The following is a 12337-nucleotide window of genomic DNA, read 5'->3' on the forward strand; positions in this document are numbered from 1 at the left end:
AAGTAAATGTAGGCTCATCTGTGACCCAGTAAATCCTCTCATAGGTATTTACCCTAGAGAAAGGAGTGCTTATGTGAACGCGCGCACGCGCGCGCGCGCGCACACACACACACACACACACACACACACACACACTTTTACCTGAATATTCACCATAGTTTTATTAGGTATAACAGGAAGATCTCAAATGCACTGTGTTTAGTGAAAAAAAGCCGGACACAAATGAGAATATTCAGTCCTATTTCAAGTAGAGCAAGTCCAAAAACAGGCAAAACAAACCCATAGTGGCAGGAGAATATTGTGGCTGCCTGAGGCTTGGGGGTAAAGGGGTGCGACGGAGGAAGGCAGATTGGGAAGAAGCACGAGAGATCTTTGGGGGGGTACTAGTGATCGGGTGGTGGTTACGCAGGTGCACACATGCGGGAAAATTAATGGAGCGGAGCCCGCGGGGTTCGGGCATTTTAGTGTGTGTGAGCCATACCTCAGTCAAGTACTCTTAGCACACGCGGCCGCACCCACACGAAACCCCAGGAGGCTCAGACCCAGCTGTGGCCCCGCTCCGCCAGGGCCTCTGCGCCGTCGGCCCGCGCCCTCCAGTCCAACTTCCGCGCGGCGCCGAGGGCAGGAAGGCCGCTCCCTCCCCGGAAAGCGCCGGACAGCCCCTCCCCCGCCCGAGTCCGGCCGGACCGGGGTCCCCGCACGGGCCCCGGACGCCTGCGCCCCGCCCCCACCGGTGCCCCGCGACCGCACGCCCGGGCCCCGCCCCGGCCCCGCCCCCGGCCCGCCCCGCTATTCTGGCCGGTGGGCCATGCAGGGGAGGCTGCCGGCGGGTAGGGGCGGCGCGGGGTCGCAGGGAGCCGGGCTCGTCCGCACCACGTGCAGCAGCGGTGGCGGGGCCGGGGCCGGCGCCGGGCAGCCCGGCGCGAGGCCCTCGGAGGGGCCGCTGGACCCCGTCTACCCCCGCACTTATGGGGCCCTGCTGAAAGTGGCGCAGATGGTAAGAGAGGCCCGGGGCGCGGGGCCGGGGGCTCCTGGAGAGGCCGGGCGGGAAGGGGACCCGGGAGGTGGCGCGCCGGGCGGCGGGAGCCGGGCGGGGCCCTCCGGAGCATCGCGCCGCGGGCGGGGCGGGGGACTGCGCCGCCACCGGCAAGTTCGGGGAGGGCTTCGGAAAGTTGCTGGCGCTGCGCGGTCCCTGGAACTCAGCCCCGGCGCCACCGTTGCTCCCGCGGACCCGTATCTCCAAAGGTCCCAAGTTTTTCCACCCACCCCTCTGCGGGCCCCGACCCGCTTTCCGACAGAAACCCCAGGCAAAAGTTGCTTTTCGTCTTCCTTCCTCTTCTCTGGGCCGCGCCGCTTCGCACCCGAGCCGGGGGTGGAAGAGTGGCCCGGGTGGCGCGCTGAGGCGGCGCAACCCGACCTTCTCCCCCTGGAGGCCTCCTCTTCCTCCCACCCCAGGGCACAGGGCTCCACTGCTCAGGGCGCAGTTTCACAGAGAGGAGGAAGTCCGAAGTTCTCAGTTCCATGGTAGGCAAGAGGAATTGGGACCCTCCGGGCAACTGTTCTGGACCCCTGACCTCTCAAGTTCAAGGGAGCCTCCGTGTCTGGGGGTCTGCCGGAAGGCGGAGGATCAATGGGGAACGTCTTTTCTGTGGAGCCTGCGCACTAGTCTCCCTACTAACTGTAGGAAGTATCCAACCCTGTCTTTCCTGTTTTTTCCCCCTATATATACATACTTATGATAAAGTTTAATTTATCAATTAGGCATAGTAGGAGGTTAATAACAATGACTAGTAGTGAAATAGAACAATTATAGCAATATACTGTAATAAAAAAGTATGTGAATGTGGTCTCTCTCGAAATGCCTTACTGTCCTGTAATCACCCTTTTTGTGATGATGTGACATGATTGAAATGCCTGCCCGATGAGATCAAGCTAGATGAATGATGTAGGCATTGTGACATCGCATTAGGCTGCTGTTGATCTTCTGATTAATCAGCAGAGCAGAGGGCCATCTGCTTCAGGACTATGGTTGGCTGTGGGTAACCTAACTCACAGAAAGCAAAACTGTGTGTGTGTGGGGGGGGGGGGATATTACTGCAACTCACTGGGGGAGCCAGAGTCACCTGTGGAGATAGGTAGGCAGGCTGGAGGTTCTGAGGTCTGAGTATGACCAGTGCAGTGACAGGAACCTTCCACCAAAGTTGATATTGTCTGGTCTGTTCTCTTGTTCCCCACTCTTTTCTTTTTTCCCATTTCTTCTTTAAACAAAATTTCATCTTAAACACCTTTCCCATTTGTTTAATATGTTTCGAAACTAGGTTGGGCTGTTTGTGACTCCACTCGTAATGTTTGCAGCAAGAGTTGTGGGGGGGGGGGGGTAGTTTTGAACAGGGATGTGGACAAAGGGATGTGGGAATAGGAACCAAGGTTACGCATCCAGAAGCTGGCGTCTGCTAAGGTGGGGCTGGACACAGAGTGAGAGCTGCCCTTGAATCCATACCACTGGTATTCTGGTGTGTGTACAGAGGGCTGTCATTTCCTGCTTGGGCCAGATCTGAAGGGAGGGGGACTGAGTTCCCTTTTCTCTAAGAAAGGTGCTAGATGGACCCCAAATTAGGAAGTATTAGCTACTACTAATAACAACAACAAATTGTTCTGAGCAGTGTTGATTTTGAGCAAGACATGTTTTGGCTCACGGTAAGACCTCTAATCAGCTAAATAGAGGGGACCAGCCTACCTCTTCGTTCTTAAAAGATGGGTGGGGCGAGACAGACCCTAATGCGGCACTGGAAGAGATACCATGAATCAATAGTGAGTTCAGTGGACAAAAATTGGGATCAAACCCTTCATCTGGTCCACGAGTTTGATGGACAAAGGTAATGGGGTTAAGAAGGCTCCATGTTGGTCCATGAGTTTGGGGCATAATGTCTGTGGAGAAGAGAAAGTTCCATTTCATTGTAAGCTCCTCAACTAGGCTCTTGCCTGTGGCCCTTATGCCAGGCTGCAGGTGACAGTCATGGGGCCTGTTGTTCCGTAGAAGAGAACAAAGACTTGGAGAGATGCTTCTCTGCCTCTTTTAAAACCTTCTTCGCCGGATTCTTATGCTTTCTTCCTCCCCTGGAGATCCCCGGTGATTGCAGGCTGGTTTGAACAGACCCCTTGAAAGTAAACTTGCCCTTGCAGGGTGGTCCTGTTACAATAGAGAGACTATTTAGGGTTGTCTAGCTGGGCCTCTTGTCTCACTCTTCCCCATTCTCCTCCTCTTCCTCTCTTCTGGGGTGCCTGTGTAGACTTCTGATGTTCTCTTGTCTTCTTTGCTGGAACACGCGTGCAGGGTCAAGAGTTAACACCACCAGGGGAAGGGCAGATGGCAGCTGAGGTGGTGCCACAATTGGACACCGTATCCATGGGTCTCTGATTTTGACTCTTGGTGTCTCACTCGCATCCTGAGTAGGCTGACCTTTATGTCCTACACCTCCCGTAAAGTGTTTTCCTCATGGTCTGCTCAACAGACCTGTCAACGTACTACTTTAAGAAACCATTGAAGGGGCGCCTGGGTGGCGCAGTCGGTTAAGCGTCCGACTTCAGCCAGGTCACGATCTCACGGTCCGTGAGTTCGAGCCCCGCGTCAGGCTCTGGGCTGATGGCTCAGAGCCTGGAGCCTGTTTCCGATTCTGTGTCTCCCTCTCTCTCTGTCCCTCCCCCGTTCATGCTCTGTCTCTCTCTGTCCCAAAAATAAATAAACGTTGAAAAAAAAAATTAAAAAAAAAGAAACCATTGAAAAGGCTGTTCTCTTTGAGAACAACTTCCTTTGTTTGCTTTGAATCTTGCTTTGAATCTCCACCACTACCAGAACCTGAGGAGAGAAAATAGGAGGACAGCGAGTTCTCAGTGAATGTTGGGACCTGACACGTCACTTGCGTGAATCTTTATAATCCCGTGGCCACGATAGTTGACTTTCTTTGGTCTTCCTCTTTAGACCAGAGACCGTCACAGTTTTCGGCCCTAGAGAACTGTGTTTCTTTGTTGTTGTTAATAGCTATATTTTTGGGGGGTCCTACTACTTAATAATACACTAGGGATTCTACACTATATACCATGTATGTGCCATTATCTGTTTGTAAGAATCCAGCGAAGTACCATGTTTTGACAAAGAGGAAACTGACTGAAAGGTTAAGCTAGTAAAGGTCACACAGCTGTCAGCGGCAGAGGTGGGGCCAGCGCAGGCCTGACTAACCTCATGTCCCCAAAGACCCCGCACAGTTATTGCTTGTTAACAGATCTGGGGAAATCGATGCCACAGTGAAATACCACTTCACACCCAGTCTGATGGCAACAAGAGAAAAGACATGCTAATAAGCCGCCATACTAATAAGTATGACGTAGAGGATGTGAGGAAATCCAAACCCTCATACGTTGCCAGTTGGCTGCTGGGAATGTAAAATGGTGCAGACGCTTTGGCGAACAGTCTGGCAGCTCCTCAGACTGTTAAACATGGAGGTGCCATGAGATCCAACATTTCTGCTCCGGGGTATATACTCAAGAGAAGTAAAGACACACGTCCACACACAAACTTGTACGGAGAGGTTCATGGCAGCATCCTTGATAATAGCCAGAAAGTGAAAACAACCCAAATGTCCGTAAGCTGATGAAGGGATGAAAAAACACCGTGGTCTATTCATAGGATGGAATACTAGCAGGAAAAGGAACGGACAACATGGATGATCCTTGAAAACATGCTAAGTGGAAGAAGCCAGGCACAAAAGACCGCATATTGTATGATTCCGCTTAACATGGGATGTCCAGAACAGGCAAGTTGATAGAGACGGAAAGTAGATTAGTGGTTTAGAGCTGGGGAGTTTGGGAGCTTTGGGAAGCGGCTGCTGAGAGGTAGGTGGTTTCTTTTTGGGTTGGTGAGAACGTTCTAAAACGGATTATGGTGATGGTTGCACAGCCCTGTGAGTATACTGAAAACCATTGAATCATCCACCTCAAATGTGTGGATTGAGTCTCAGGAAAGCTGTTAAAAAGAAATAGATCTAGGGAGAGTTTGGAGCGGGGTACTCTGCGTGAAGCCACTGGGTGTGGGAGGGCCACGGCTATAGGAAATCCCCCTGGTGTCTCCCCGTATCCGCCACTACAGGAAGGAGCGTCCACCTGCCGACCTCACAGAATCTGAGCTGAAGAGCCTTGTCGGGGGCGGGCAGGGGCCCTAAGGTGAAGGGGTCCGGGTGCTCCTGTATGTGACCTCGCCAACGTTCCTCGTCAGTTCGTTTGTTCCGCAGATATTTAAGAGTTCGTATTCATTTCTGCAGAAGCAGGAGGCTGTGACAAAGCCCTTGCCCTCAAGAAAGTCTGTGGTTTCATTGAGGCGACAGACAAGTCCCAGAACTGACTGGTTGGGAGGTAAAAGCTCTGATGGTTGCCTACACTTAGGAAGGAAGCGGGGAGGCTTGAAGATGAAGGTTACATTTGAGTTGAAGCTGGAGAGAGGAGTATGGGTTTGTGAGGTCAGGAGCACCCTATTCCCTCTCTACTGCCTTTATTCAGCATGTTTAAGTTGGAGACAAGGGATATGTTGGGGGTGGTGGAATGGAAGAAAATACAGCAGGATGTGAGTCAGTCCTTGGGCAGTTATTAACCTCTGTACCCCTGACGTCTAGAAAGAGGTGTCATCTCTTTTATTAGAAATCTGCTGTGTTCTCATGTGAGGCGTGCGGAATACAGCAGTTAACTAGACAACTTTCTGCCTGTGCAGGGAATCAAGGACTGTGACATTTGCAGAACCATATGGAAGGAGGATCGGAATGTGGTTTCACAAGCAGCAAAGATGGAAACTTAAATGTCTTCCAGAAGTTCCAGTCATTTACTCAGCAAATATTTGAGCACCTAGTGTATGCTAGAATACTGTGGAAAGAAGAGCAAATAAATAAGGCAGATCAGCCCCTGTCCTCCTCCTCCTAATACTCAAATAGGAAAATAAGCATTAATAAAATGATTATAAATCTATAACCATAAACTGGGACAAAAGCTCTGAAAAAGAGGCACTCAGTATCAAAGAGAATTATAACTAGGAGTCTGACCTGTCTGGGAGATGAGGAGGGGCTTCTCGAAGGAAGGGGTATTTGAAGGATGAGGGAACGGCATTACCAGAAGAAGGAAAAGCACAGACCATGACTCTGAGTCTAGAGAAAGGAGTATTGCTGTGGTTGGAGCAGAGGGAACAAAGGTGGAAGTGGTTTGCGTGAGACGAGAAATATGCAAGGCCTGCCAGATCATCCTACGATCCTTAATCTAAGAATATCAGGGAGGCATCACGTCGCGATCGCTGTTGAAGTGGGTTTCAAACCAGGGCTGTACTGCCCCCTAGAGGTTATTTTGGAACTTGATGGAAACTCCTTTTTGGTTGTCCAGGATTAGGATCATTTTATGTGTACATTTTACTCATTTCGGGATAGTCATGACGGCTTTGCAAATATTTAGTATCCTAAAGAGATGTTTTATCTGAAATAAGATTAAAGGAGCCTACTACGCAGGCTGGGTGGAAGCTGAGTGGGTGTGTGAATCTGGGGAGAGCACACTAAGTTTTCTGGCATGAGAGAGCATTCTAAATACCCTCTAGCAGGCTGGGGCAACTGTGGACTTCACTCTGGAAATTCACAGCCCAGTTACCAAATAGAATTGGACTGCGGGGGGAGCTCAGCCTCTGGTATAGCCGTGAATAGACTTATGCGTGGAGAATGACCCAGCATAACCCAGAACGATCCACCCCTCTTTGTTCTGCTTTAGGTCTGTGTAGCAGGGGAGAGCACCAGATTTGGGTCCCAAATGCAATCTGCACACCCATGTCCTGCTTCCTGGAAGCCGGAGGGTTAAAGGCAGCAAGGGACCTCACTGCCAAGATTCTTTCACTCCCAACCCAAAGCTGATCCAAGAACAGGAAACTACAATAAAACATAACAAGTTATGGGGTTTATTCCCGATGACACAAGTAATGCTTGCTCATTAAATTGGGGGAAACACAAAAAAGAAAGTAGTAGACTCTCTGTTTTCCAAGATTAGCGTTTTAAGAAAGATTTTATGCAGTTTCATAGTAGACGTGTACAATTTGAGGTTGTTCTATTTTTTTTTTCTGTTTAGAAAATTAGGATGATCTGTACCTGTTTTGTAAAAATTTTTTTTTTGCATAAATGTGATGAATGCTTTCTCGTGTCACTTAATGATTGCCTGCAATTTGTTGTTGTTGTTGTTTTATGTTTATTTTTGAGAGAGAGTGTGAGTGGGGGAGGGGCAGAGAGATGCACACACACACACATAGAATCTGAAGCAGGCTCCAGGCTCTGAGCTGTCAGCACAGAGCCCCACACGGGGCTCGAACTCAGGAACCGTGAGGTCATGACCTCAGCTGAAGTCAATGGACTGAGCCATCCAGGTGCCCCCGGGCGATTTGGTTTTTAACAGCATTGTTGTAGTCAGTCATAGGTGTACTATTGTCTGTGTGACCAGCCCCCTCCCGCTTTTTGTGGCTTAAAAAGCTCCCGATTCTGTCGATGTAGGAAAAGTCTGTGGTGAACTTCCTTGTAGAGACATCCTGGTGTACAAATCTGTAAATTCTCCCTCAGGATAAATGGCAGTGACCTTTTACAGAGAGGAAATGGAAGTGCTTCTTGCCCTTCAGAGCATGGTGACATTAAACAATTATCTGAACATTTTAATATCTAGAAATTATTGGATGTCCCTTTATCATCCAGAAATTTCCAGGAGCCAAATGTGATGGTAATATTTTAAGTTGTGGTAGTATTTTTGGTGTCTGATGGCTTGGAAAAGGAACAATGACATGGATGGGCTAGAAGATTCTGTAGTGCTTTTAAATTTTTATTTATTTATTTTTGAGACAGAGAGGGACAGAGCATGAACCGGGGAGGGTCAGAGAGAGGGAGACACAGAATCTGAAACAGGCTCCAGGCTCTGAGCTGTCAGCACAGAGCCCCATGCGGGGCTCAAACTCACAGACCTTGAGATCATGATCTGAGCCGAAGTCGGACGCTGAACGGACTGAGCCACCCAGGCGCCCCGATTCTGTAGTGCTTTTAAGTGCACTTGTATTTAAGTAATGGGACCAGCATGTGCATAAATTTGAAGAATGATCTTACCACACCTATTTATTCAGGCTGCAGAGTATGTAGATTTCTTAACTACTGGCAAGAATTCCCCTCCAGAGCCCCCTAAAAACCACCTGCCCCCGGATTGGGAACCGGCGGCCAAAGGAGACGGTGCTGATGAAGGCCACTGGGGAGCATGAGTGGGTGCGTGCGTGCGGTCCCGCGGGAGTCGCACAGGTTCCGGACGTCACGGTGGGCATTCCAGACCCTCCACGGCAATCCTGGGCCTCACGCGGGGGACGCCCTGTGTGGGTCGGCGTATTTAGTTACATCGATGTGTCAGGGAAGGGCTTCTCTGCTCCCTTCCTCCCAGCCCCCGCCCCCACCCCCCATTCTCAGGCTTCCTGCCCAGCGCCACTGGACGCCCATCTGTTTCCTCCCCCTGCCATCTGCCTTCCCCGCGCTGGCCCAGGCGTGCTGCCCACGGGAGCCTCCCTCTGACCCGCCGCCTGCCACATGCTCGCCGTCTTTGTCACCAGTTTGGCTCAGCGTCGCCCTCGCCGGCTGCTCACTCTCTGGCGTTCCTCGCTGGGGCCTCGGCAACTCCTGGCATCGGTGGCCTGGCCCAGGGCCAGGTCCTGGCTGCCGGTTCTTCAGCCCCAGGGGCTTCCTGGAGGAAAGGAGGACGGGAAGGAATCTCTCCCCACCACCGCGGCCCACCCCAGCTCCCTGGTGGAAATCAGGAACAGAGGAGCTACTCAGCCCCTGCAGAAAACGGAGTTCAGCTGGCTTGTGTTTTAATCAGCAGTGATGATGACATGACCCTTCCTTTTCCTGGAGCGGCCACACTCTTGTTTGTTTGTTTGTTTGTTTGTTTGTTTTATTTCCTTCTTTAGATAGCTAGAAGGATAGGTGGATTGATAGAGGAGGAGAAATTTTCTGTAAAGTGGTTTCCACATATTACCCACAGAAAGGATTGCTGTGAAAGAGCGGTATTCTCCAAATTTTTAAAGATAGAGAAAACGCAGTTCCTTCAGAAGGGGATGGGAAGGCAGGAAAAAGTAATTAATTAAATGCTTTCAGGTACAGAGTAAATTGGAACCTGCTGAGAACTATCGTGTGACCTCAATGTGTATTTACTCACTTTTCCTCATAGGTTTTCTTTATTCAGCAGCAATGCTAGTAATTGTTTATGAAGAAGCCTTTTTTTTTTAAAGTTTATTTATTTTGAGGGGTGGGGGAGAACACTAGCGGGGGAGGGGCAGAGAAAGAGTCTCAAACAGACTCCACACTGTCAGTGCAGAGCCTGATGCAGGGCTCAAACTCATGAACCATCAGATCATGACCTGAGCTGAAGCTGGATGCTTAACCGACTGAGCCACCCAGGCTCCCCTGAGGAAGTCTTTTTTTAACTTTTCCTCCCCAATGATAAAAGTGGTAGTTTAATAATAATAATAATAATAGCATTTATCACTCATTGACTTCCTTAGGTAGCAGCCACGAGGCTCGATGTTCTACATGTGTTACCTCATTTCATCCCCATGATAAGTAGGTCCTGTCATTATCTGCATTCTGTAGATGAGGAAACTGAGGCACGGGGAAGTTAGGTAACTTGCCCAAAGTCATAGCCATAAAGAGTGAAGCTGGGTTTTGGAACCAGGCAGCTTGAGTCCAGATCTTGAGCTCATCAAAGGACAATTTGGGGTCCTTTCTTTTTCAATGTCAATACACCATGAGTATTTTCCTTTGTCATTAAACCCGTTTGAAAGCGATGTGATACCTGCATCCGAGTCCTTTGTTTGGTTGTATCATAATTTATCCATTTGGCTTCTCGTTGGTGGGCAGGCTGTGGCCGATCTGAAAGGAGGCGCTGTGAGAAGCAACAGCGGGTACTTAGAGACGGTTCCACCCTTTGCCAGAGATGAAATCGGCCAGACAAGGGAAAACCCCTCACTGGGGTATTGGACAGTGTGTGTATAGTATTTTAGAAAGCATATTCACATGTTACCCACAGGGCTGCTGGAAGGCTTAAGAGGAAACCATTGTTACTCCTCTCGTTTGTTAAGTCACAAGTTCCTCCTGGAAGGGTTGGGAACAGAGGGGAACTAAGGTGCGAGTACCTGCTCTACTGTGTCAGGCAATTTTACGTGCTTTTAACCCTGTTAGTGGCTCTGTATTACTTATCTTCCATTTTTTTTTTTTTTTGGTTGAACGGAGGCTGAGAGGTTTTGTAACTTGCCCAACGTTGAAAATACCCATTAAATTCTGGAGCCAGCATTCGAACCCGGGTAAGGCCAAGGCCTAGCCTTTCTATGGTGGTGTGCCATCTCTCCATGTGGGGTGAGCAGACCCCCCAGGCTAGCCCACTGTGGCAGATGTGCCATAGGGTGACCCCTAGTGAGTCACAACCTTGTGTAATTCCTTCCTCTGGAGCGTGGGACGGCCCTATGACTTGCTGCTAGCCAAGAGAGTATAGCAAAGGTGATGGATGTTATTCCCGTGGTTATGTCATGTCAGATGCCTAGGTGAATGGATGTTGCAGATATAATTAATGTCCTAAATCAGTTGATTCCAAGTTAATCAAAAGGAGATCGTCTCCAGGTAGGCCTGACTTAGTCATGTGAAAGTCCTTAAAGGAGGTACTGGGTCCTTCCCAAAAAGGGAGATTCTCCTGCTGGCCCTGAGAAGTAAACTCTGCTGAGGGAGTTGGGCGAGAGCCTGGCAGAGGGCCACCTGCCCAGCACCTATGGGCTGTGTCTGGAATCTAAGAGCAGCCCTCAGCAGACGGCCAGAAAAACAAAAAACCAAAGACCTCTGTTTCAGCAGGGAACTAAAATCCGCCAACAATCATGTGACCTCGGAAGAGGACCCCAGGCCTCAGATAAAACCCCAGCCTGGCCAACATCATGGCTGCAGCCTTTTGAGACCTAGAGCAGAGGACTCTCGCCTGGGAGCCTAAGTGTTCTCTTAAGCTACTTAGTTTGTGGTCATTTGTTACACAGCGGTACATACTCTTGCACCCACAGAAGCCCACGTATCCTGCATCAGATCTGGCACTCTTGTGGCCGTTCCTTGGCGAGGAAAGATGGGGCAGCAGAAGGCAGAAGGTGCGTTGCCATTCTTCTAATAAACCGGATAATTTGTACATGGGCTGTGGCCCTACATCATTGAATTCCTGTGGAGTAAACCTGTTGAGCTCTTGCTCTGGGCATTGTGCCGCATGCGTGGTATGCAAGAACTCACCCAGCATTATAGCCTTTCTAGGTGTCGGTATTCCCATTTTACAGGTGAGGAAACATGCGGGGCCTTCTCTGCAGCCTCTAGGCTTGTAACAACTGCCTCTATCTCCCAGCCATCCTGTTCCCCTCCAGGGTCCCCTCCCAGAACGATTTTTTAAGATTAATTTATTTATTTTGAGAGAGAGAGAGCACAAGCAGGTGAGGGGCAGAGAGAAGGAGAGACAGAATCCTGACTCGGCTCCGCGCCATCAGTGCAGGGCCCGATGTGGGGCTCGAACCCATGAAATGTGAGATCATGACCTGAGCCAAGATCAAAAGCGGACACTTAATTGACTAAGCCACCCAGGCACCACGCCCCCGCCCGCCGGAGCCATTCTAAAAAATAAAAACCCTGATCCAAACAGAAAGTATGGCTGTGTAATTGCTAAAAATATGTTTATGGGTTTTCTTTTTTTTATTTTTTTAATGTTTATTTTTGAGAGAGAGAGAGAGACAGACAGAGCATGAGTTGAGGGTGGGGGAGCAGAGAGCAAGGGAGGCACAGAATCTGAAGCAGGTTCCAGGCTCTGTGCTGACAGCTCAGCACAGATGTGGGGCTTGAACTCACAAACCATGAGATCCTGACCCGAGCCGAAGTCAGACTCTTAACCAACTGAGCCACCCAGGCACCCCAAATTATGTTTACTTTTTAAAAAATAGACAAGATGATCAAGATTTTAAAAGTACACTGTATCCTCTGTATGTTAGCCAACTTGACAATAAATTGTATTTACAAAAAAAGATTTTAAAAGTACAAAAAGTCCTCCAATTTCCACTTTCCCTCCCTGGAGGCTACCAGTGATACCAGTTTCTCGTGCATCTTTCGGGAATTATTTTGTGCTTCCGTGTGTGTATGCCCCCCTCTCACCCCAGATGGGAACATACTTACACACCCTGTTCTGTACTTTCACTACTTAACTTTCCATCTTGGATATAATTCCACATCCGTTCAGAAGG

At 49.7% G+C, this 12337-nt stretch overlaps 1 protein-coding gene across 2 annotated transcripts in view; it reads left to right on the forward strand.

The window, feature by feature from the left end:
* The first annotated feature begins 650 nt into the window (after positions 1-650).
* Positions 651-12337, forward strand: part of CMTM7 (CKLF like MARVEL transmembrane domain containing 7) — a 50458-nt gene continuing 38771 nt past the window's right edge. Inside the window, exon 1 of one of the 2 annotated variants that reach the window (XM_019422845.2) lies at positions 651-997. In XM_019422845.2, the coding sequence (XP_019278390.1) occupies positions 809-997 (189 nt within the window). In that variant the 5' untranslated portion in view covers positions 651-808. The remainder of the gene's footprint in view (positions 998-12337) is intronic. The other variant, XM_019422844.2, reaches the window with a different exon arrangement.

Source organism: Panthera pardus, unplaced genomic scaffold (genome assembly GCF_024362965.1).
Source record: "Panthera pardus isolate Hobbes unplaced genomic scaffold, ASM2436296v1 HiC_scaffold_16, whole genome shotgun sequence".
NCBI classification, from domain to species: Eukaryota; Metazoa; Chordata; class Mammalia; order Carnivora; family Felidae; genus Panthera; species Panthera pardus.